Source organism: Vespula vulgaris, chromosome 1 (genome assembly GCF_905475345.1).
Source record: "Vespula vulgaris chromosome 1, iyVesVulg1.1, whole genome shotgun sequence".
NCBI classification, from domain to species: Eukaryota; Metazoa; Arthropoda; class Insecta; order Hymenoptera; family Vespidae; genus Vespula; species Vespula vulgaris.
In genome coordinates, this window is record NC_066586.1 from 17,640,812 (window position 1) to 17,666,954 (window position 26,143).

At 39.3% G+C, this 26,143-nt stretch overlaps 1 protein-coding gene across 1 annotated transcript in view; it reads left to right on the forward strand.

Moving 5' to 3' along the window:
* LOC127061696 (protein pangolin, isoforms A/H/I/S-like) overlaps positions 1–8,991 on the forward strand; it is a 141,735-nt gene extending 132,744 nt beyond the window's left edge. The window contains exon 4 of the mRNA XM_050988950.1: positions 8,161–8,991. Within this exon, the coding sequence (XP_050844907.1) occupies positions 8,161–8,265 (105 nt within the window). The 3' untranslated portion in view covers positions 8,266–8,991. The remainder of the gene's footprint in view (positions 1–8,160) is intronic.
* Positions 8,992–26,143: the final 17,152 nt, after the last annotated feature.

Consider the following 26,143-nt stretch of genomic DNA (forward strand, 5'->3'; position numbering starts at 1 on the left):
GCGAGAACACTTCTCCACACTCTTTAGGGGGAGGTAAGAGGAGAAAGAGGATGGTGGAGAAACGGTGTGGTGAGGAGCTGAGGAAGAAAGAAAAAAAAAAAAGAAAAAAGAAAGAAAGAAAAACAAAAATGGAAAGAAAATGGAAGAACAAACCTTTCGCGTTCTTCCTTTAAGCGTTAACAACTTCGTAGCCGTGCGAAATTGTTGTTGAGAGGAAAGGGGAGGGAGAGAAGAAACGTTTCATCGACATGGATAGTTATTTCGAATCTTTCCCGTGGGAATATAAAAGGGATGAGGAATCGTGCTTAGTTTAGGACTCTAGTATTATATCAGGATATATCGAAAGGTTCGTTTGTCTCTTTGATATTTCAGAAACTTATCTCGTGAGTATATCTCTTTCTTCTCTCTCTCTCTCTCTCTCTCTCTCTCTCTCTCTCCTCCTCTCCCTCCAAGAATAATTTCCAGTAGAATAATTTTATAATTTTTCAACGCCGCAGGACAACTTTCACGACTCTACGAATAGGATATCTTGAAATTGATTGCTTGTTTTTTTCTTTTTTCCTTTTTTATATTTTTTCGTCATATCACGATACTTGCGTAAGATTGGATCTAGTTATTATTTATGTTTTGATTAGTACCAACTCGAATAAGAAACAATTACTCAGTTTTTTTTATCGTTTAAAAAAAAAATAAATAAATATAAACGAAAGGGAAAGGAAACTGATTTGTATTTTCTTTTTTTTTTTTTTAATTGTATGTCTATATGAGAAAAAATGGAAATTTTTTTTTCTTTTTTTTCTTTCTTTTTTCTCTTATCGAAGAGATCCTCTCGATGCATTCCTAAAGTATAGATCAAACCCTTTTGATATATACTCTGTATAAAGGTCCGAGTCTAAGTAATTTTATTAATGTATTAAAGATGATGTGAATGGCCAAAGAAAATCAGAAAAGAAAATTTTCTTTTTCTTGGATTTCTTTCTTTCTCTCGCCACTTTTTTTTCTATTTTTCAACATTTCTCTCGTCGATCCCTTAACCCGCTTTTCGAGCTCGTCCGTCTTTATAGTGCATTAATTTTTGTAAAAAATATTATAAAAAAAAGAAAATACGAATAGAATAAAATATAAAAAAGATAGAGAGAGAGAGAGAGAGAGAGAGAGGAAAAATACAAAAGAACTTTACTGGAGCACAGAGATCGTTGCTGACACGAAGGAAGAAGAAAATAAATAAATAATAATAATAATAATAATAATAAAAATAATAAATAATAATAATAATAAAAAGAGCCAATGAAAAAGTCCTATTAGAAAAGCAGCATTATTCGAAGGGAAAAAAAAGGCTTTCGAATTCGTGGGAGTCAAGTGAAAATAGTGGAGCTGATTTTTGCCGTCTGTTTTCTCATCATTTTTGCGTCCGAATATAGCCCACGTTTTACCACGGAGAGGTATTCGAGTGCGGTTTAACGTAAGGAAAGGGATCGTCAGAGATTTAGAAGTTGGAGCGAGAGCGGATAAGTGAGATATAGACATAGATAGAGGTAGAGATAGACAGAGAGAGAGAGAGAGAGAGAGAGAGAGAGAGAGAAAGAGAAAGAGAAATAGAAGGCATGGAAAGCCCTCATTATTTTCTAATGCACTTGTTAATCGACGACCGCTCCCGAGAAGTACGTAGGTATCCCACGGTCCCATATTATCCGTCGACTCTTCCTAGTGTTAACCAAGGCCGGAACAATTTAATGATCGCGTATGCTTCTCTCTCTCTCTCTCTCTCTCTCTATCCCCCTCTCTTTCTCTCTCTCTCTCTCTTTACTTCCACCTACGCGGGTATTATCCATCCTTTTTCAACGGCGGTGATTATTATGCCGGGCGCACTTCAAAGTTTTTCCCGTAAACCTTCCATCTCATAGGTGGTACTACCGCTATATATTTACATACATACATACATACATACGTACACACATAGATAAATACATAGATAGATACATAAATCTGTACATATATAATACTTATTTACCTAGGTATTACCTATATGTGTCTATCGAATAGGTGGTATGTACTTACGTACCTAGGTTGTAGATAGATAGATAGATAGGTACCAACGAAAAAAAGAAGACGTAGATTTTGGTTCGAACGATCGAAGCTATGTCCTTTTCTTTTCCCTCTTATAATCTACCCCCTCTATTTCTCTTTCTCTATCTTTATCTCTCTTTATCCCGTATGGAAAATCTCGTTCATCGAACACGAAAGGACTGATGTAAGGACGATTAAATCGGGACATCTCGTTTCGTCGGTCCATCCCTTTCTTTCTTTCCTTCTCTCTCTCTCTCTCTCTCTCTCTCTCTCTCTCTCTCTCTCACTCTCTTCCTTTTTCTTTCTTGAAAGGTAGTAGAAAAAGTAGAAGGAAAAAGAAGAAAAAAGATGGTAGAAAAAAGAAAGTCAAGTCGGTGGTTACGCTACTACCACCCCCATCACCTACTACTACACTACTTCTACTATACTACCACCATCTATTCGTATACCCTTATCGTTAACCGTCGTCGCATCATTTCATTTCAATGCGAATACGAGCTAACCGGTATCAAAGATTCTTCTTCTTCTCCTTCTCCTTCTTCTTCTTTTTTCTCTTTTTTTTTTATCTTTCCATCCATCCATCCATCCATCCATCCATCCATCCATCCATCCATCCATCCATCTATCCATCCATCTATTCATCCATCCATCCTACCCCGTATTTATTCACGTTGAGAAATCATCGCAATTCGACGAAGTCTCGACGAAGTCCTTCTTCCTACAACGTTCGAGGAGCTTTTCCAAGTCCCTGTCCCGGTTTTCTCATTTTTTTTCTTTCTTTTTTTTTTTACTTTCTCTCTCTCTTTCTGTTTTTCGTTTTTTCCTCTCTTAAGTTGGAAATGGTTGAGGGGAAAGAACGACCGAGGGTAAGGGTAGAGGTAGGGGTAGGAGTAGGTAGAGGTAGGGTTATATATAGCGGGGGTAGTGGGGGAAAAAAGAGGTACGCTTTTCTTTCATCGAATAGTTTCGAGTAGCTTCTCTGGTTCCTACCATTGCCACCCCCCTTCCTACCCCTCTTCCTATCCCTCATTCTTCTCTCGTCCTCTTTCTCTCTTTCTTTCTCTTGTGTCCTATGGAGCGAAGATTTCTCTCCGTAAATTTTAAATTCTACCAATGAAAGAAGTTTTTCGAATAATCGTGACCGGATGCACCTTCGTGTTGTTTATGCGCCGATGCATGATTTCTCTTGGAGTTTGAGCTTAAAAGAGGGATAGATAGAAAGAGGAAGAGAGAGAGAGAGAGAGAGAGAGAGAGAGAGAGAGAGAGAGAGAGAGAAAAGAAATCGAAGAAAAGACTACTCGCTCTCGCGTGCTTTAGATCGACGATAGCAGTTATTACGTGATAATATAGTTGGAATTTTAACGACATCGAGAGAGGAAAACATCGTTGACTCGAGAACGATTAAATGATTACTCGTAATTACTCGTTTTCCAATTAAAAATATGTAATTACGTTAAAAAAAAGTGAAATGCTTATCTCGTAAACGATTGATAATAATTTTCGGTCTCTCTTGCCGAATCCTTTTCTTTTTTTTCCATTTTCTTTTTCTTCGTCCTTCTTCGTTTTCTTTTTCGTAAATCGTCGTTCGAAAGAAAATTTCTCACGAGATCTTTCGTCCCTTTTTTTCTACGAGAGTTCCTTCGCGGAAAAGGACGTCGTTCGATCGAGCCTCGTGGATGGACTTAAGTCAGTACGACGATGGTAGACAGCGGATGGAATAATGACCCGCGTCCCCTAAATGACGCGAGGTGCATATTTAATGTTCACCTACCGCCGTAGTAGTATTATCCCTATTTGTGCTTGGTGTATACGTCGTCAACGTGCGTAACGTGTTCCGATCGTTTGCACTTTTCCACGTCGCGATAGAAAAGTGAGAAATTTCGTATCGAATTTATCGACGAAAATAGTTTACATCGACTGGTTCAATTTGAGATTCACTGGTAAATAGTTTTTTTTTCTCTTTTCTCTTTTTTTTTCCAAAGGTATATTTATTTATTTATTTATTTTTTTTTCTTTCTTTTTTTTTCCATAGATACATGGGAAAACAGAGAAAGGAGAAGAAGATTCAGGATCGCGCTTTTACTTTTAAATCGTGTAAACCAAATTGAAGTATCAATCTATAAAAATTGTATTATCTACGTATTTGATCGGAACTCTCGTAGCTTCCTTTCTTTTTTTTTTCTTTTTTTTTTCAGAAAAATCGTATGAGATAAAAAAGTTTTACTGCAAAGTTCATACTCGATATTAAAGTACGAATCTGTAAAAAAAGAATAACATAAAAAGAGAGAGAGAGGGAAAGGTTATCGCGTATATAAGATCAGCTCGCGATATTTTCTATAAAATTATACGAGATAAAGAAAAATGTGATTGCAGAGTTAAACGATAATTAATAATAATCCAATTGATCGAGTTACGTGGATTCGTTCTCTACAGTAGCCATATGTATTTATATAAAAAAATAGAAATAAAAAAACGAGTACGATAAATTACGAAATTATCATTTAATAGGCCAACGAATGACGACAGAGAGAAAGAAAAAAGAAAAAACAGAAAAAGGAGATCGTAAATGAAATAGTTCGATTAATCAAATTACGCGATTCTTGTAACTCTCTATAATATACAATATACGCGAACAGAGCAAAAATCTAGAGTACGAAATATCGCGAATTGTAAAAATATTATTTGATAGGCCAAAGAAAAAGAAAAAAGAAAAAGAAAAAAAAAGAACGAAAGGAAAGAAATGAGGAAAAAAAAGAGAAAGAGAAAAAAGAGATAGAAGATAGAAGATAACCGAGTGCTGATGTAAACAACGAAATGATCCAGCCCCCGTGTTCTCTCAGAAGAAAACTCGGACACTCGAATCTGAGAAGGTTGATGAACGTTGATGAAGCTCGGTAGAAAAGTAAAACGTGGTGAACGGCCGCCCGTGAATGCCGCACTCTCTTCTCTTGCTCTTTCTATCTCTCTTTTTCCTTTTCGCCGCTGAAAAACGGTCAGTTAATGCTCCACGCGTTGCTTCGAGCTCTTCCAGCTTTCATTTTTTTTCTCTCTCTCTCTCTCTCTCTCTCTATCTTTTTTTTTTCTTTCTGGGGGCTAGCGTGTACGAGACGGCTTTTCTTGGATAAACGAGGCGCGGATTATCACCGCGGCGTGTGCACTGCACGCCGATCGATCGGACTCCCCTTTTTTAAAACGAGCTTCCGCGACGAAACGGACACGAGTTTTCAAATGTAAATAAACTTTTTCTTTTTTTGTTTCGCGTATACATGTGTATATAAATATATTAAAATAATAATGATATTTAATATCGTTACCGAATCTTTAGTTTATATACAACTCTTGACAAAGTTAAGTAAAGGTGGTATCGAGAGAAAAAAGATTGATGGAACGTAAGGAATAACGTAGGAATAAATTATTTATAGTATACGGTGAATGAATTATTTATGTCGAGTTATATCTAATAGAATTTTCGCTCGTACGAATGAATGGCGGAATGGATGGAAAGAAATTATTTCGTAGAAGGGATGTTTTCTTGATAGATAGAGTATTTATAGTAAGAATTTTTGTGCTGTTCGAGATCATATTCGATCAATTGATGTTTGTGTTATTTTACAAAAAAAAAAAAAGAAAAGAAAAAAGAAAACGGAAAAGAAAAAAAAAAATAGAAAGGAGAAAATATAGAATAAAACATATATAAATATATATATATATATGAATAAACGTAAAATGTACATACGATTCATATTAAGATAAATAAATTCCTGTAATAATATATTTCATAGATCAATATACATTGATATCATTTATACACACACACGCACACACCTATTTATATTTATTTACTTATTTATATTTATTACATATAACATAGAACGAATTCATTGGAAAAATGTATGATTATGAATTCTTCAACTTATATGCACATTATATATCTTTAAAAGAAATTTTAATAGAAATAAAAGAATAGAGATATATTTCTTTATATAAAATCGGCATGCAATTCGCGCACGTGAAAATACGAAGTGATGTATGGAATATATACATACACATACGCTCACACATACCTATAAGGCTTTGCCAGTAAGAGGAACATCGTCACGCTTCTTTCTCATAGTCTTTTTCTTCTTTTTACCTTCCTCCTCCTCCTCCTCCTCCTCCTCCTCATTCTCCTTCTTCTCTTCTCCTCTTTCTCTTACTCTTTCTCATTCTGCGTTCCTCCTTCTTTCCGGGCAATGCTCGGGGTATCGAGTGGCCTTAAGTGGTTTATCGCTCCCCGTCCGTCTTGTTTTTATTGAATGACGAGTCGTGATGCGATTACGCTCGAACGAATAACCAATCGATTTACTCCGAGACATTAGGAGAGGGCGTCTTCCGGTAAACGTCTTTTAATTTCCTCGTTCGGGCCATTGCCTTTATCGGGCTCTTCTGAACGATCAACCAAAAAAAAGAGAGCAAGAGAGAGATAAGTATGAGCCACGTTTTCGTGAAAAAGAAACAAGACTACAAAATACCTTCTTTCTTTAACTCGCGATTAACGAAAACAAGTGTGGAAGAAGAGGGAGAGGAAGAAAAAAAAGGGGTTACAATTTTCTATTGCAAAAGGAATAAATTGGAAACCAACGCGAGATATATATTTTAATTACGATATGTATATGTAGTAAGTTTCTTTGGAAGAAAATTATTAGCAGTGAAAAATCTGTGAAAATCCGTAAGCGTGAAATTAATAGTTGAAGGATCCTCGATAATCGCTATCACGTGTAAAATCTATTTCTCTCTCTCTCTCTCTCTCTCTCTCTCTCGTTTCTCTCTTCTTCATTGTGTTCTACGTTTAAAGTACGTTACCAAAGTCGATATCGGTCCTTTTACGTAGGCTTTGTTTCGACTTCGATTCAGACGACGAATTCAATCGTTTCGGCTTTATCCTGTATATAAGGTCCTCGTACAGTCTCTCTCTCTTTCTCTCTCTCTCTCTCTCTCTCTCTCTCTCTCTCTCTCTCATCGAACGAAAAAGAGAGCATAGAGAACGGGAGAAAGATAGAAAGAGAAAAAGAACGAAAACGAGAAAGAGAGAGAGAAAGAAACGGTCAAAGGACCCATTTGATCGTTCCCCGTTCGAAGATCACTATTCAGACCACACTAGAAAATTACTATGGGAGCTGCTATCCCGGTTGATGCTTAACTTGGTTGGGAAAAAGCACCTTGCGATAGGAGTACAACGATGACGAGAGTTAGGGGTGGTGATGATGCTACTACTGCTACTCCTGCTACTCCTGCTGCTGCTGCTGTTACTGGTGGTGTTAGTAGTGTAGAAATGGGGATAGGGTGGTTAGGAAATGGTGCTGGTGATTGTGGTGGTAGTAGAGTGGAGTAGAAGGAGTGGGGGAGGGGGAGAGAAGAGGACAACGAGGAAGAGCGATCTTGCTTTTCGCTTGGATCGGCAAAACCATCGAATTCACGATAGGCCTCTCGTCTCTCTCTCTCTCTCTCTCTCTCTCTCTCTCTCTTTCTCTCTCTCTTTTACTCTCTCTTACGAGCTTTGCTCCGAGGATGAGCTGGTTTTATTAATCTGCCTCCTCACAAAGAGGTTTCGCTTTTTTTCGTAAATACTCGCAATATTGGCGGCCTTAGCGCGCGCCGACAGAAAGCTCTTTCACTGTGCACCGTCGTGCCGCATCTCTCGTCCCATTGTTGTTAGACGCCAATATCTCTGAAGATGCAAATGAGGCGCGCGCGATCTTCGTCTCGTAGCGAAGGGTGGGAGTGGGTGGATAAGTGGGTGCTGGCTAGGAAGGTAATAACCCACCTCATCACCCTGCTAAGACGGAGAATTTGATTTTGAACGATGGTAATCCGATAATCGCGTGCAATTTATATATGTAATTTGTATATATATATATATATATATATATATATAATTTTTTTTATTTATATACAGATTTATATTATAAGTTTTTGAGAGCTGTGAGAGAGAAAAGAAAAAATTGTAGATTTATTTATTTATTTATTTATTTATTTTTAAAGCTTAAATCCAACGAGATAAACAATATAAATCGTCGATTTTTAATTCGTCTCTTTCTTATTTTTTTGTTACAGGTGAGTGGAAGAAATTTCTTTTCCTTACCAAGTATATATCGTAGAAGACTACAAGTGGTGAGTTATCGATCTATTCGAAATGTATATCATATTATACGACGATAAGCATTAAACGTATCCGATATCTTCGATCTCGAATTATCGATAGATCTTCGTAACGATTGAAAATAGAAAAATAGAAAAAAAGGATCGAACGAACGAACGAACAAATTAAAAATAATTACGCGTAGAAGGAGAATAACACGATGACATAAATTTGTCGTTCTTTAAAACGATACGATATAACTGCGATACGATGCGATACGATAACTTGAGAATGCGTTAGGGCATCAGTTGTCTTCCTCGAAGGATAGTTATTTGCCGAGATAGGAATGGTTTTGTTTTCTCGTGCTCTACGACGGTCGAAACGTTTACGACTACGATACGGAGAGTACGTAAAAGAAAGAAAAAGATAGAGAGAGAGAGAAAGAGAGAAAAGCTACTTCTCCGAGAAAGGTAGACCTCGTTGTGATCTACAAAGGGGGTACTAGAGAGAAACGTAATAGTATTCGCTAATATAAACACGGAAGATACTTCGACGCGAAAGTACCACCGCACTACCAAAGTACGTACTTGACTTCGTGTAGTTTCTCTACTCGAAGGGTGAAGCGCCGGCGTCCGCTTCAAGTAAGTATTTAACGTGAACTATCTTTTTATTCCTGTCCGCGCGTAACACAACGAGAAATCAAAAAAAAAAAAAAAGGATCGACAAGAACGAACACACGAAAAAAATAAAAAAACCAATCGGATAGAGATAGACGCATATATATATATAAGGCCGAAGAAAAGAATCACGTTGATCTATTTATCCAATACGTATAATTTTCTATTTCCTTTTCCCTTTTGTTTCGGTATTTTCTTTTTCTTTTTTTTTTCTTCTTCTTCTTTTGTTCCTTTCTTTCTTTTTTTGTGGGCGAAACGAAAGTGTTGTCGCGTGCTTTTCTTTCCTTTCTTTTCTTTTTTTTTTTTCGTTTACGCTCGTGGACACCCGTCGACAGTCGTCCATCAACATATCGTTCCATATTCCACCCAGCAAATTATCAGTCACGAACATTGCCGTTTTACGTGCGTAACGTTTGCCTGTAATTTGCTGATTGTCATGTATCAAGAACTCCTAGGGAACCCGAAGATAAACTTTGTTGTATTCTCTATTACGTCAAGTAGATACCAATCGAATGTGTCGTTTGTTACTTAAGCGAAATCATAAATAACGAAGTTTCTTTTTCTTTCCACTCGTTCTATTAGGAAAAAGAGAAAAAAGAAAGAAAGGAAATAGAAGACATTTAATTTCTCTTTAAAATATCAGAGTTCAGGTGTGTGCATATGTATATAAATAATACATTACAATCCTTTCGTGTCCTATTCAGAGACTTAAACTATGATCGAAGAGTTAAATCACACCGTAATCCCTTTTCTATTTAACCGTTAATACCAAACCCCGTGACTTTCTTTCTTTTTTCTTTCTTGCTTTCTTTCTTTTCCATTTTCCCCGGTACTTACACGTCATCGATAATGAAATCGTCCTCGAAAAGGGTCTTTCCGACGAGGAATGAAACGTTTTGGAAAAATACCATCGAACACAAAAGATCTTTATGGTATACAGGTTGAAAAAGCGAAAAGGAAAAACATGGATAGAGTTATGTGAAAAAGAAAAGAGAGAGAGAGAAGAAATGATCGCGGACAATCGCATCAGCAAAGGTCCGTAAAGCTCCCCAGTGTATAGGAGAAACGGTATGCTTTATTATAACCTGTTGTAAACGTGAAACGTACAACATACATATACCTGCAGAAGAGAAGAATATACAAACAAATTTGTAGAGAGATGGCCGATTTCCAAGCTGATGCGTCCGATGAAGCGGGTCCGCTTATTCCGGAATAATAGAAGAGCACCTTCGTGTTCTTCTCTCTGTTAGGGGCAAAAGGAGAAGCGAGAAGAGGCTCTTTGAGAAGGGCAGCAGAGAGTTGGGGACCCTTCGAGAAGAGAGAGACCACCATGGATATAGATTGCGAGCAAATATTTGGACGTTCGTGACCACGAGAGTGGGATAGATCGGATCTCGTTGAAAAAAGAAAGAGAGAGAGAGAGAGGGATGCTGTTAGGTAGGCAAAAAAAAAAAATGAAGAGAAAGAGGAAGAAGAAGAAGAAGAAGAAGAAGACGAAGACGAAGACGAAGAAGAGGAAGCCCCGTTCGAAGGACATTGTCCAAGCGCTTACCGAACTGCGATAACGGAGTTACCCTGCTCTTCCCTTTGTGTGTGCATCCTCCCGCAATTTATAAACCGCAGGACCGTGCGAAAATAGGAACTCGCTTGCTTGCTCCTCGTTCGACCCCTCTTCGAGACGACTCTCTCTCTTTTTTTTCTCCCTTTACTTTATTTTTTCTTTCTCATTCCTTACCAACACAACATCGAAGACGTTATATTGTAAAGAAGAATAAGAAGCATCAACGTAGAGAGATCTTTCATGGACGTTCATCGATGCGTACCTACCATCTTTCGAATTATTTTTCCTCTTTCCCTATCTTTCTTTTTATCTCTTTCTTTCTTTCTCTCTCTCTCTCTCTCTCTCTCCCTTTTTATTTCTTCAAGGAGGACACGTTGAAAGCTCTTCTATGGTTAATCAGCTGTGCCCTTAGCAATCTCTCTCTCTCTTTCTCTCTCTCTCTCTCTCTCTCTCTCTCTCTCTCTTTCTATATATATATATTTCTGTTTATTTCTTTCTATTATGACGATCGGTCCTCGATAACTCGCGAATTTATCCAACAAGTGTCATCGGCGTGTTGTTCCTTTGCCAGTTATTCTCGTCTTTCTCATGTTCGATCGAGCTCCGATGAAAGAGAAAGAGAAAAAAAGAGAGAGAACAAAAATATTCCTTTCAATGTCACTTTCGAACGATTAACGTAAATCCGAAGAAGATCTTTATATATAGAATAAAACTGTTGACATTTCACTGTACTATATAACGCGATGGATAGATACACGTACGTCGTACGTATGTATGTATCAGTCGAAACGTTGTCGTAGGACTCTGAGAAAAAAAGAGGAAAAAGAAAAAGAAGATGAAGAAGAAGAAGAGAAAGAAAAAGGGCGGCGAGTAGTAACGGAGGGCTCCGACGTGTGATTCCTGCGTGTGTGACTCTCGATGTTTGCTTTAACGTCTGAACGAGTACGGGTTCTCCTTTCTTTTCTTTTCTTTACCTTCTCTCTCTCTCTCTCTCTCTCTCTCTCTCTTTCTCTTCTACGGTACCACCCACGAATCTCTCTAACCTCTCTACCACCTTCACCTTCACCGATGCGTCTAGTGTTTGCTCGGGACACACAACTTGTGTTTTCGCGTGCGTATCAACCACCGCACTGTGTGGTGATGGCTAGAGAGAAAAAGATAGAAAGAAAGAAAGAGAAAGAGAGAGAGAGAGAGAGGATGGGCACGACTAGCTCGAGTTTGGCTTTTGCCGAGCCTCCTCTCTCTTTCCCTCGACTTTTCGAACCCTTCGTAGACTACGACGTAGTCGACGTCACGTTCACAACCTGTACTTCGTTCTCGTTCTCATTTTGTAGTAGGTACCTAAAGAAGAAGTAAAAGGGCCACCAGGGTAGATTCTAGGTGGAATGAGGGAAAGAACCTGGGATATACATATACCTACTCTCTTTCTCTCTCTCTCTCTCTTTCATCGTGCGTGAATTTATTTTTACGGACTATGCAGAAGGGATCTCGAGCAACGCGACGAAGGCATCGTCGTCACCCCATCAACGGTACCGGTAGCAGCAGCAACACCATCGTTACCATCACCACCACCATCACCACCACCACCACCACCACCACCACCACCACCACCACCACCACCATCACCACCACCACCACCACCACTACTACACCGAGCTCGTGTCTTTGATGTTCGAACCGACGCATAGGCATTAACGTATAAATATTTAGATCTCCGGTCGTTGGCCAGAATATATAGGCGCCACGATCGACTTCCATCGGGGCACGATATTACGCCTTTGTCGAACGCCTTCCGCAAGTATTTCGAGCCTGCCCCGTGGCTCAAGCTCTCTCTCTCTCTCTGTCTCTCGCTCTTTCTATCTCTCTCTATCTCTCTCTCTCCTTCTACATCAAATTCTTGGCCCAAACTCCCTATCCTCCTCCCGTCATCGTATACCTTCATTGAATCCCTACGATGGGTTGATGCCGCTCGATGTTTTTAGAATCGATCTTGAAATCGCTTGCTTCGTGAGATACCTCTGTGCAGATTGTGTGTGTGTGTGTGTGTGTATTATAATACGTACATACATATATGTAGATATTATTTTTAACGAGATAAAGGCATGGCTTTTACCATCGACGTCTACTTCTTTCTCCTTTTGTTTTTACTTAAAAATACGTCGTCTTTTTTCTTTTTGTATAGAAACGTGAGGATAGGGAAATATTTTTGAAAAAACTAGGAATATTCCGTCATCGTCATTACGGTCGTCGTCACGTAAGATGAAACGCTTGAGACTCTTTCTCTCTTTCTCATTCTTTTTTCCTTTCTTTTTTTCTCTATTGGATCTCGTAAATTAGGGGGACGTTCTCGTAGTCGAGGTGAGAGAAAAAGCAAGGATCCGGAGGTTGTTCGACAAACGAGTAGGATGGATGATGACTGCATCGACGAAAGAGGGAAGGTGGTGGCCTGAGACGAGTAGTTTGACGGCAATGACGACGACGTCGACGAGGAAGAAGAGGAGGAAAAGAGAGAAAGAGAGAGAGAGAGAAAGAGAGAGAGAGAGAGGTAGATGGCGATGAAGGGAGTTTGGAACGAGGAAGGTGGTAGAGTAGGTGGTGACGGAGCAAGAGCAAGAGCAAGAGCAAGAGCAAATGAGAGAGAGAAAGAGAGAGAGAGAGAGAGAGAGAGCAGTATTGGGGTGGCTGGTTCTCGGTGGAAGGACGGTACTGGGGAGGGTAATTACGAAATATAAAGGGTGGGCTGGCCCGCGCCACCGAGGCAGGCAGGCAGGCAGGCAGGCAGGCAGACTGATGAATATTTCACCGCGCTGCATTAGCCAGCGAGAGGCGCTTGTGTGTGTCTCTTTCACTTTCCATATACCCCAAGCCCACCTTCTCTTCCTCCACCAACGCTACTACCATCCCCACCCACCGACCATCACCATCACCATCACCATCTTCTTCCACGTTGAGTTCTCTCTCTCTCTCTCTCTCTCTCTCTCTCTCTCTCTTTCTCTTTCTGTCTCTCTCATCCTAACTCTGCAAGCAGCTTCTCGTATTCTTCCTAAGAGAGGAGAATATTTCTCTTTCTTTCTTTTTTTCTTTCTTTCTTTCTTTCTTTTTTTCGTTCTCTTGCTGTAACCATGATTGCGTGTACATATATGTGTATACGTGCGTGTGATGTTGCGGTCCAGTCCAAGAGAAAATGTCCTTGCGAGTGTGACAAGAAAAAGAGAAAGAGAGAGAGAGAGAAAGGGAAGCATAAAGAAATTTTTCTGAATGTCAACTACACACCAACAACGTAACATCTTATTTTTGTCTTCTTTTACTTCTCTACTATACTACTAATATTACTATTACTACTACTACTACACTGCACTGCACTGTACTACACTGTTACTACTACTATTATTTCGTTCTCTTCGAGGCACACGCAGATAACGAGGAATTTAATTAAAGCGACGTTGAAGGTGAAAGAAACAGGCAGGAAACTCGCGATCGGAGATTATCCCTATCGACGGCACGATTTTCGTTATCGCGAATGGTGGATCGCGTTCTGGATCACGAGAAAAAGAGACGGAGAGAGAAAGAGAAAAAAAAACAGAAACAGAAAGAGAGAAAGAAAAAGAGAGAGATGGAGATAGAGGGAATGGAAGAAACCGGTTGATTATCGAACGAGTATCGTACTTCTCTAGTGTCCTCGTCCTTGTCGCGTTGTCGTCGGAAGGGCTAGGGCAAAAGAGAGAAGGAGGAAGAAACGTGCCAGAAAGAGAGAGAGAGAGAGAGAGAGAGAGAGAGAGAGTGAGTGAGTCTCCCTGGAGCTTGCCGTTTCGGCGTCAGCCAGTCGAGAGCTGCGTTCGAGCAGCAAATTTGAATAACTCGAGGGGAGGAGAAAATTCCAATACCATGAGAAAGATGGAGATGGAGAGAGAGTATTCGGATATGGCGACGAGCATGTGCCTCGTGTAGAAAATGGTATGACGACGACGACGATGACGACGACGACATACAACAACGACATACAACAACGGCGATGACGACGACGACGACAATGACGACGATAACGAAGAAGGAGAATGAGAAGGAGAAGAAGAAGAAGAAGAAGAAGAAGAGGAAGAGGAAGAGGAAGAGGAGGATGACGAAGAGGACACAGAGGGAGCCACGCGCGATACCTGGCCCTTTTATCCCTTTTTTCGTCATCCAACCAAACGCACACCGACGACGGGACGTAGCTCTCTCTCTCTCTCTCTCTCTCTCTCTCTTCGTACACATGTGGCACCCTTTGCCAAAGCCCTACCAGGACCAACGGGCGAAGCTATCGACGACGAACGGACTACCACTTCACGTCCGCCGACCCTTTCGTCGTGCACATTCGAATTTATTGGCGCGTGTTCGAATATTCATAAAAAGGGGAGCCCGTTCGTTCGGGGTGAGCGACGAGCTTCGAGACCCCTTCCCCCCTTCCCCACCCCGACCCGCCCCTTCGTTCCTCCTGCTCTCCTCCCTACTCTTTACCCCATCCTACCGTCGCGACGAATTATTATAGGGATTCTTAAGTGGCGAGGCGGAGCGAGAGAAAGAGAGAGAGAGAGAGAGAGAGGATACGAGTTGGCTCGATGATGATTATTGCGGGCGTGTGTAACCAGCACTCGTGGTTACGATCGCCATGAGTGTAAAAATGAGAGAGAGTGAAAGAGAGAGAGAGAGAGAGAGAGAGAAAGATCGATTGTTCGACGAGGACAAAGTGCTCACTGACTTTGCCTTCCGCTTTGGATTCTTCTCGACGGCTTCGTGTATTCGATGGGACCGAGCATCTCTAGTCATTTCTTTTTTCTTTTTTCTTTTTCCTTTCAATTTTTTTTTCTCTTCTTTTTTTTCTTTTCATTTTTCTTTACTCCTTTAATTATCTTTATCCTCGAAAGTATATATGTATATATATATATTTTTTGTTCTTTCTTTTTAAACATGAAAATGTTCCTTCATGAAAAATTTTTCTTCTACAAAAATAATTCAAAGCAGAAAAAAATGGAAAAATACAAAAAGAAAAAAGAAAGAAAGAAAGAAAGAAGGAAGGAAGGAAAGAAAGGAGGAAGGAACGAACGAATGAGATAAGAGACGACAGTCGAACCGTTTAAAGTACCGATCTCGTTGCACGATCTTTACGTTAACGCGAGCATCGAAATCTCGTTCGAAGTGCGAGATATCGTTTCGTTAGCTCGATCGCCGATAAATTCGTCGAGATAACAGCCGGTGTGGCCTCGGAGCAATACTCCCTCTCTTCTTCCTTTCTCCTCCTTTTTACCCTCTCTCTCTCTCTCGCTCTCTCTCACACACATACATACACACACACGCACGCACTCACGCACGCTCTGATACACACTCTGCGTTACGATGTTCCAGCAGATGACTATCTCGTCGCGTTTCGCACGTGTCTCGTAGCATGCCCGTAAGATCGGATAACGAGAAGAGAGTAAAGGGAGTAAAGAGGAGGAGTAGGATGTGAATGAGGACGAGTAAGAGGATGAGGATGAGGATGAAGAGGAGGAGGTGGAGGAGGAGGAGGAAGAGGACAACGAGGAGGAGTCGCCCAGACTTCGTTCGAATTACCGTTTCGATGCTTCCAGGCATCCCGGTCGACATAAACGAGCGTTCGCCATTCTGTATTTCTCTCTCTCTCTCTCTCTCACTCTTTACCAACGTCGTTGTCGTCACATCGTCCTTCTTGTCATCGTCGTCGTCGTCGTCGTCGTCGTTGTTGTCGTCGTCGTCGTCTTTATTCGTGTGCACGTAGTAAGCGTACGCTTACGTAGCGTTTCGTTCACGGTGACTCACCTAGCGCCCGTATTTTGCCAGTGGAATTCAAAGGCGGGTAGGGTATTGTTTTTGGCAAAGATCAATGCGATCGGTTCGCTGGTCTTCCGCATGGAAAGCCTGGCTGAACTTCTCTGTCTCTCTCTCTCTCTCTCTCTGTCTCTCTTTTTCCTCTCCCCTCACCGTTGCATTATTTGCTCCGCTAAACCCAAAGAGGTCGGACCTATCCGCCTGCTACGCCTTTTCAAATTTTGCCACCCACGCCCAGACCCTTTCCCTCTCTGTCTGTCTATCTGTCTCTCTCTCTCTCTTTCTCTTTCTCTTTCTCTTTCTCTTTCTCTCTTTCTTTTTCTCTTTCTCTCTATCTCTCTTTCTTTCTCTTTTTGAATCTTCTCCTGTCCGTACTGGAAAAGCACAGTGCGAGTAAAAAGACAAAATAACGTTGAACCGATGGTGTGTGTGCGTGCGAGTGTATGTGTGTGTACGTGTGTGTATATATATATATATTCGTCGATTATCAGCTTCGAAAAGCGGGAAGACCGCTTTTTACCGAACCCAGAAAGAAAAAAGGTTGAGAAAGAGAGAGCCAAAGAAAGGTTCCCTTTTACGCGGGCATATATCGAGAAAAAGGCATAAACACGAGCATTAGCATGAAAACGGCGGGATCGCCGATAAATCTCGATCCTCGATCATCCTCGTAAATCGTCCTCGCCCGGACGGTGGACCGGTTTTTCGTTCGTCGAGATCATCTCTTTCTCTTTTTCTTTCTTTCATTCTCTCTCTCTCTCTCTCTCTCTCTCTCTCTCTCTCTCTGTCCCTCTATCTCTCTCCCCCTTCTCCCCTTTCTTTCGTTCTGTCACGAAAGAGAGAAAAAGGCTCCCATAAACGATATCTCTGCACTCTCGCGCGCGCATTTGCCATCGAAAGCTCGTTTCACGTGTGCAGTGCGACGAACGGTGTTAAATTCCTCGATCTTTTCCTTCTCCTTCTTTCTCTCTCTCTGTCTCTTTTTCTTCGAGTCCACGAAACCAGAAAAATCTATCAAAGGAGAAACTCTTCTTATCTTTATCCATCTAATTTCTCTTTACTTCATACACACATATAAATAATTATTATTATTATTATAGTATTCTATTTCTCTCCATTTCTTCCTCCAATTTTTTCTTTCTTTATTCACAATTTCCGTCTACCATCTTTCACTATTCACATACGATCTATTTTCTACTGCCTCCTTTCGTTTTCTTTCTGTCTTTCGATCGAAAGACCGGAAGTACCTAAGTACACATATCGGATTAGGGTGATATTCAGGTTCGTTCGCCAACAAGTTAAAGCAACACTCGTGAAGAAAATTTGTTGCGTTTCTCGCGAATTGCTTCGCTCTTCTCCCAGTCAAGGTAACAAGAGAGAATAGGGAAGAGAGAGACACAGAGAGATAGAGAGAAAGAGAGAAAACACGCTCTCTCTCTCTCTCTCTCTCTCTTTACTCGTATAGCGTTAATACAGCGAAGCAGCCGAGCGCCGAGCTACCGAGCTCTTTGCCACTCCACCGAGCAGAAATTGATAGGATAAATTCCGGGTCTGAATTGGCTCCGTCGAGCTGGAAAGCTCGCCCTCTGCCTCCTCCAGCTCGACCCATCTCCTCCTCTTTCTCCACCACCTCCTCTTCTTCCTCCTCCTCCTCCTCCTCCACCTCCTCCATTTCCTCCTCCTTCCTCCTCAACTCACCTCCCATTTCCTCCTCCTACACTTCTCGTTCACCTGCATCGTTCGACTCTTTTACTCTCTAGCGATCCTACTTTCGACGTTGTGGTGTGTCCTCTTCTTCCTCTTCCTTTTTATTTCAACCGTTAAAGATCCGCCATCTTTAAACCACTCCACCGCGAGTGGGTACATTAATCTTTCATAAACGGGACTTGACAAATTTAATCGATTACGACGATCCAAATCGTCCAAAATTTCTTGCTTTCTTTCTTTTCTCCTTTTTTTTTTCTTTCTTCTTTTTTCAGTTATCTTCCAATTGGATTTCTTTACAAATCGATAATTATACTTTCTTGGTCCATTAGATTAATTTGTTGCTTTTTTTTTTGTTGTTGTTTTAAGTCTTATTGTTCGATCCTTAACTCTACATTTCCATGTTTAATTCTGCAAATATTAGTTTTTCCCTCTTTCGAGATATTGATCTAACCGAGATAAAGACTTTTAAATAAAAATGAATTATTATGAAATAGTAAATGATAGATTCAAAAGAAAAAATGAAGGAGAGAAAGAGAGAGAGAGAGAGAGAGAGAGAGAGAGAGAGAGAGAGAGACACAGAGACAGAGACAGAGAGAAAATCATCAAGGAAAAGAAGATGAGGATAGGAGAGGACACGCGTGGCCAACAATGCAACGGCCAACTGTCGGATCCATTATGCTCACTTAATTAGGCTATGGCGTGTCGTTCGTACGAGCTGGGAGTGAGATAGAAATAGAGATAGAGATAGAAATAGAGATAGATATAGAAGAGAGAAGCGGCACGCCCGTCAATAGCTGGACAAGATATATACCTATCTTCTACTATCTACGCCCCTAGTATAGAGCGCCATGTTAACTATACATACATACATACATACATACATATATATATATATATATATATACACATATATATAAATCTGCGTACGTGCATAGAGAACCATCCTGGATAGGAGGGTGTCTCTTGCAAAACGTTAAGGTGAGGTGGTTCGAAAGGAGAGAGAGAGAGAGAGAGAGAGAGAGAGAATCTATCCACGGGACACGATCCATGTAGGCGACGTGTGTACGCAAAGAGAGAGGGGTTCTAGCATATATCGTGGAAGCAAAAGGGGGCAACGAGAATACCCCTGGGGGGTAGACAAGATTATAATCTGTCCCATTATTGTGCCATCGACGTCCCGTAGGGGATTTTTCCATTGGACAATGCAGTTACACTTTTGTGCATTTAACATTGCCGTGCGCCGTGTCCCACAGGCATCTGCATCCCCACCAACAACGCTCAGTTTTTACGTCTAAATAAGGAAGGCTGTCACAGAGGCCAGCCAGCCAGCTAGATAGCTAGCTGTAGCTAGCTATCTAGCTGGATAGCTAGCTAGCTAGCTAGCTAGCCGATTAAGATGGGACACGGGAATGGGGGGATGATCGTATAGTAGTGATGCTTATGGTGGTGATGTGATGGTATATAGTCGTAGTAATAGTGCCGATGGTGGATGGAAGGGTGGCACTCCTTGTGCTAAACCGACAAAAAAAAAAAAGAAAGAAAAAAGGGTCCTCGGCTATAATCCTACCTGCCTATGATGTTCATGGCTTTGTTCGTCGTATCACTATATATATGTATATATATATGTATATATATATATATATATATACATACACACGCGCGCGCGTCTCTTGTGTCTACACACACACACACACACACACATGTATTATTACATTGGTTGGTATGAGGACAGAGATAGAAATAGAAATGCGATCGGTGACGATGGAGAGTCTACTGCTGCGTCGATGACGAAGAAGAAGAAGAACAAGGATGATATCGTTCGTTTTTTGACGTCACGTTTGAAACGGTCAAAAACCATTTTTGACAAACCCAACCGAACGATTTCGTGATTTTCTATTTGGTTGGAAAAATTATTTTAACGTGTAACGGTTAACCTCTGTAAATTGATCGACCGACCCACGTTTTACCACGATGAATATACCAGACGATTTAACGCGTTAATACGTCGTAAATAACGAATCGTCGTTTCGTTCGACGATCAATTAATTCTCTTCTCCCTCTCTCTATCTCTCTCTCTCTTTCTCTCTCTCTCTCTCTCACTCTCCCACTATCTCTCTCTATCTCATCCTCTACTTTTTTTCATTTTTGCTTTTTAACTTTATTCTATTTTATTTTTTATATTTTACAATCCATGAAAGATGAATTAACTTGCGGCTGAGCGAGGAAAATACGGGAGCAACAGTTGCGATAATTACATCCTCGCGGCGAGCGTTACTAATTACGCTCGTTCGATGAAAACGAACGGGTCGCTGCTAATCGCCATTGTCGTTCCTTCTCTTTCTCTCTTTCTCCCTTTTCTTTCTCATCGTGTATCCTCGTTAATTTTGACAAAAGTATTCGACAACAATGATCCATTTAATTTAAATACTCGCTCAAGGCGTTTCACCGTTGTAGCGAGCAAACCAGACGACGACTACGATAACTACGATAACAACAACGACGACGACGACGACGACGATAACGACGACGACGACGACGACGAATAAGACGTCGACGTTTACGACGCTCATTTACTACGGTCATTCTAATTCCAGCGTTAAAAATCGTTAGTAACAGCACGAGAATTTAAACCACCCTTTAAACTCTAACGACAAATATACACTTCACTCCCCAACCTACCCTCACCTTCTGTTTCTACCAAGTCCAATCCGTTACCACCAACGAAATACAATCTACTAAATGCAATACATGCTACTTTACAAAGCGCACTTTTCCATTACTTTTCCTACCTTTTATTTCACGACATTTCTTTTTGTTTCTTCTCTCTTTTCCCGTTGTGATTTTTTTTTCCTTTTCTACAACTCTTTCTCTCTCTTTCTCTCTTTCTCTCTTTCTCCTCCTCCTCCTACTACTACAACACTTTCATTTAGAAACATCCTGAAATTGTACAGAACCATTGTAAGTTATTGCGACTTATTTCGTTTTTTACGAAATTCTATTTGGCTATTCGTTTTTTCGAACCATCACCACCATCACTAACCATCTTTCTTTGACTATATATAGTTTTCTCTCTCTTTGTCTTTTTTTTATCTTTTTTTGTTGTTGGTTTTCTCTCTTTGAATGCTTCGCCATCCCAAACTAAAATGCACCTACTGCGGAGCATTAAAGAAAAGAAAAGAAGAGAAAAAAGAATTAAAAAAAAAAAAAAAACAAAAAGTAATAAAAAAAAAGCAACTCCAGAAATACACAATATCAACGCCGGTGCGAGATTCTTTCTCGTTAGTAATTCAAATACTTTTTCTTTATATGCCGTTTTCCTTTTGTTTCTAAATTTTATTTTCCAGCGTTGTACCTGTAATTTATCAGAGATTGCGCGTTAACATTTATTTCGTAATTTATTTATTTATTTTGTTTTTTTGTTTTTTTTTTAAATAGATCGAACTTTAAAGCGTCCTTCGTATCAGTTCAATTGATTTACGATCGTATTCTATCGCGTAATGCGTATTTCGAAAATGCGCATTTAAAACAATACAAAAGAAAATTCATACGTATAAAATTTAATAACCAACGGTTAATAAAATTAATTAGCTCGTAATTAACGATTCGCATTAATCATATATTTCAGTTTTATATCATTTTAAAAAGCGAAGAACATTCGTTCAACGTAACGACGATCGTGAAATCTAGATTCACGAGTTTCTCGAAACACGGTAAAATTATAATTAAATGTAGGACGTTAAGAAATATCTATTTGTTTCGAAAATATATCCAACTCGATCGTACGTACGTAACGCTTCGTGACCGAATGATAAATGTCAAAGGTTAGTCGACTATTATATAAAGTTTCGAACGTATCTCTATATATACAAAGCTACATATACAAATAATATCAATATAAACAAAGAATAAAGAAAACGATCGAGCTGTGTTCGTGACTCATCTCATTCCGTCACGATACTTCGTAGGTTACACAGATAATCAACGCGATCGTATAATTTTTCCCTTTTATTTCTCCATTAATATTAATAATTATATCAAGCTCATAGCGAATAATAATTATTATTAATTAATGCATTAACTCTAACATTACATATGTACGTTGACAACGTATTATTCGCGTTCGAACGATAATTTTTCAAAGATATCATCTAACCCTACTCCTCTTTACATATTTATTATTAGATAATCCTATTGATCCGTATAAACGAATAATTATTATTAATTAACGCGAATCGTCGCTAATAATAACATTTTTAACGATTCTATTAGCGTTCGAGCAAGTTATAAACGAGCCAAGGAAAACGATATTTGCGTATAAATTTTCTCAAAAAACATTTCGAAAAGCTTTCTGACGATATCGATCAACACATCTATAGTTATATATATACATACAAACATACATACATACTATACGTACGTACGAATACACACGGCATATTAAAAACGTGTGTATCTTTGAACGTATGTAACATCGTCAACAAGATCGTAAAATCTACGGAAGAGGAGACCACAGAAGGACCGAAAATCCATGAACGCTACTCGAGATCTCGTGTAGGATGGACACGGTGGTGGACATTAATGCGTAAGGCAAACCTTCTGGCCGGGGTCCAGGCATAACTAATAACCGTTATTACACGCGTGCGTATGTTGACAGTGGTAATATGCTGTGTAATAAGCCTCCACGTACTCCACGTTCATTTCATCGCAACCCAGCTCGATATCGTTGCCCGAGTTATCTTTCTCTCTCTCTCTCTCTCTCTTTCTGTATCTATCTCTATCTGTCTCTCTTTCTCTTTCCCTCCCTCTCACTCTACTCTTGATGATTATGACAGAGTACACAAAACGCGAGCGTCGATCGTGTGCACGATATATCATCCCTTCCTCATCTATCTTTCTCACTCACTCCGTTAGCTCTCACTCTCACTCACTCTCTATCTCGTTCACTGTCCATAGATGTTAGTCATATGTATATCGATGTACGATTACGCCTACCGTGAGCTTGCATTATCAACGCTCATTCTCTCGTCGTACGCAAACCCGACATAGCATCGGCAAATATAAACGTGTCATCGTACTATCTCTCTCTCTCTCTCTCTTCTTCTCTCTCTTGCTTTCAGTAGCAGTGTACAAGCAAGAGAGAGGGAGAGAGAGAGAGAGAGAGAGAAGGAGGAGAACGAGCTCTCCGGTCAACATGGGAACTACAAACAAGGATCGCAACAGATACAGATAGTATTGCAAACAGACAAATAATCGTTGACTGATCCCCCTTGGTTCTCTCTCTCTCTCTCTCTCTCTCCCTACATATATATATATGTATATATATATATATATATATATATATATATATATATATCTGTCTATCAATCTATCTATATGTCCCTTTCTCTTTTTCTCTTTCGTGTGTGTCGCGTTAGTATTGTACGAGAGCAAGCACGCGGAACCACGTGGAGGACCCGAGCCACCCCCCTGTAGAAAAGCAGGGTGCAAATATCGGATCGTCGTTGACCCTCTTCTTCTATGCAGCCAGGATGTGTGTACGGTGTCCCCTTGATTTGTTCCCTTCATCTCTCTCTTTTCCATTCAACCTTTCTTTCTTTCTTTCTTTCTTTCTTTTTTTCTCTTTCTCTTTCTCTTTCTCTCTCTCTACTTGTCTCTCCCTCTCGTTTAGGATGATCGGACCGAGTAATGAATCTATTTGTAATGTTCCGGGTGGGATATTATGGGAAAAATGAGTTTTATTTGACAGGTGGACCAATACTCCTTTCAGGTTATATTGATAATCGTTTCCTAAATGAAATATGATGTATATATATATTTTTTTTATTTCGTCTTTATTTTTTTTCATGAAAAATAATTCAACAAAATTAATGAATTTATATACATTATAATAAGTATTCAATTATTTAAAATTATCTAAACGAAATGATACGTTTTAGATTATATCGTTTTCCTTTTAATTGTTACTCATATATATATATATATATATATATATATATATATATATATATATCCGTTTGATCGCTCTCAACATCAGCTGATTTAGTTGTCAGTTTCTAACGATAGAACGATGTTACCGTTTGGTCTCGATCGAACTACTCCACGAACTTTGTACGAGTTAGGTGAAACTATAGAGAGAGAAAGAGAGATAGACTGAGAAATGGAGATGGAGTTTATCCATAGAACGCTCATCGGAAATACACCGTTTAAGTCGATCTTCAAGTTCAGAAGAACAACATTTCATACGTCGTTTTGAATTCACAGTCGTCCTCGTTGTCCTCGTAAATATAATGCTCGCGCGATTTCGAGTTTAATGTACATATTAAAGTAATATCTAATGATAGTAGTCTGAGACGCTATAAGAAAAGGGAAGTACATAATTGGAGAGTAGGTTTCTCTTTCTCTCTTGTTATCTCTTTATCTCTCTATATCTCTCTTTGTCTTCTTTCGTTAAAGTAACGAGAGATGCCTCATAGGAAACGACGATTTTCTTCTCTCTCTCGTGGTATAATATGGCGTGTTGTACTACTTTGCAACAACGACGACGACGACGACGACGACGACGAATAAGAGTTGAATTTTACGAGCGTGTTAAACGTCATTCGCAACCTCTCGGGCATCGGAGTTCATTGAGCCAAAGGTAAAAAATTTCTTCCTCTTACACGCCGCCGGAAAGAGCACGAGCGATTTACTTACTAAGCGACCGCTTTGCCCTTTACGTCGGCCGCGATTTATGTTGAATCGAGAGAGAGAAAGAGATAGAGAGATCGTTAGATTAGACGAGAAAACTTACTCACGGTTTAAAGCTTAATTTGTTTACTCGTGAGAGACGTTTTTTTTCTTGTTTTAGATTTCTTTTTCTTTTCGTTTAAATTAAATATCTCGATCTCCATATATATATATGTGTGTGTATATATTATAATTAATACATTAAATTATTAATTATGTAATAATTATGTGATAATATTAATTAGAATTAATGTTCGCGTATTAACGGGTAGGTTGTATTTCTGATATAACTAAATGCAAATGCGGACTAGATGCAAATTTATGATTACGTTTCTTTTTTCTTTTTCTTTCTTTTTATTTTCTATCTAGTTATACAAGGTGAACGAAAAGTTTCTAGGCATGTTATTAGAGTAGTTTTACAATGCGAATAAGAAAGGAAGAAGTTGGTCTAAAAAAGTGTTGGAAAAAAAAAGAGAAGAGGGAAATTGATTTTTATCTACTAGGAGGCATGTAGTTTTATGATCTGAAAAGAAAAAAATAAAATGAAAAAAGAACAAAAAAGTCTCGAAAAAAGAGTAAAATTGATTTTTAAAATCTGTATAGTTTTACAATCTAAAAAAAAAAGGATTAGTCCCTGAAAGTCTCGATAAAAAGTAATTGACTTTTAAAATCTAGGCTTGTGTAGTTTTACAATCTGAAAGAAAAGAAAAAAAAGAAGATTAGCTAAAAAAAAGTCTCGAAGAGGAGAAAGAAATTGATTTTGAAAATTACTTAGAAACGTTTGATCCGGCGTACATTATACCGAACGTATTTAAAAATATGACTTAGAGATCGAGATTAGATTCAATCGTTTTATGTAATTTCGATCGTTGCTTTTCTTTTCTTTTTTTCTCGCAACGTCGAAGAAGAGACATTTTAACGCGTGCGTGTCGTCGCCATTACCCATACAAGAGATATCGAAATAGAGTGAAAATACAAATGGAAATAAAAAATAGAAATAAAAATAAAAATAGAAATGGAAAGAGAGAGAATGTTCGATTCTCGAGTCGTTAAGAGAAACTGTGGGAAAGTGTCTTGACGCGTTACACGATTCAACATAGCAAGCAACACGTAAGTGAACTTGCTGACATATCTGTTCACCAGGATGCGGTAGAGGAATTCGTTCGATATGGGTTTTTAAAGGAGGGGTGGGGGGACAAGGGAAGAGAGAGAGAGAGAGAGAGAGAGAGAGCGAAAGAAAAAAAAATAAATAAATAAGTAAATAAATAAATAAATAAATAAATAAAAAGTCAACAAAAAAGAGAGAGAGAGAGAGAAAAGAAAGAAAAGGAAAGGAAAAGTAAAGAAAAAAAACAAGAAAGAAAAAGAAAAAGAAACTTCTATTCGCCTTTGCTCGTAGTTTCCCTTCTTCGTGATCACCACGAAGGAGGTAAAAGAAGCTCGCGCTCGAGTTGCGTGAGAACGAGTCTA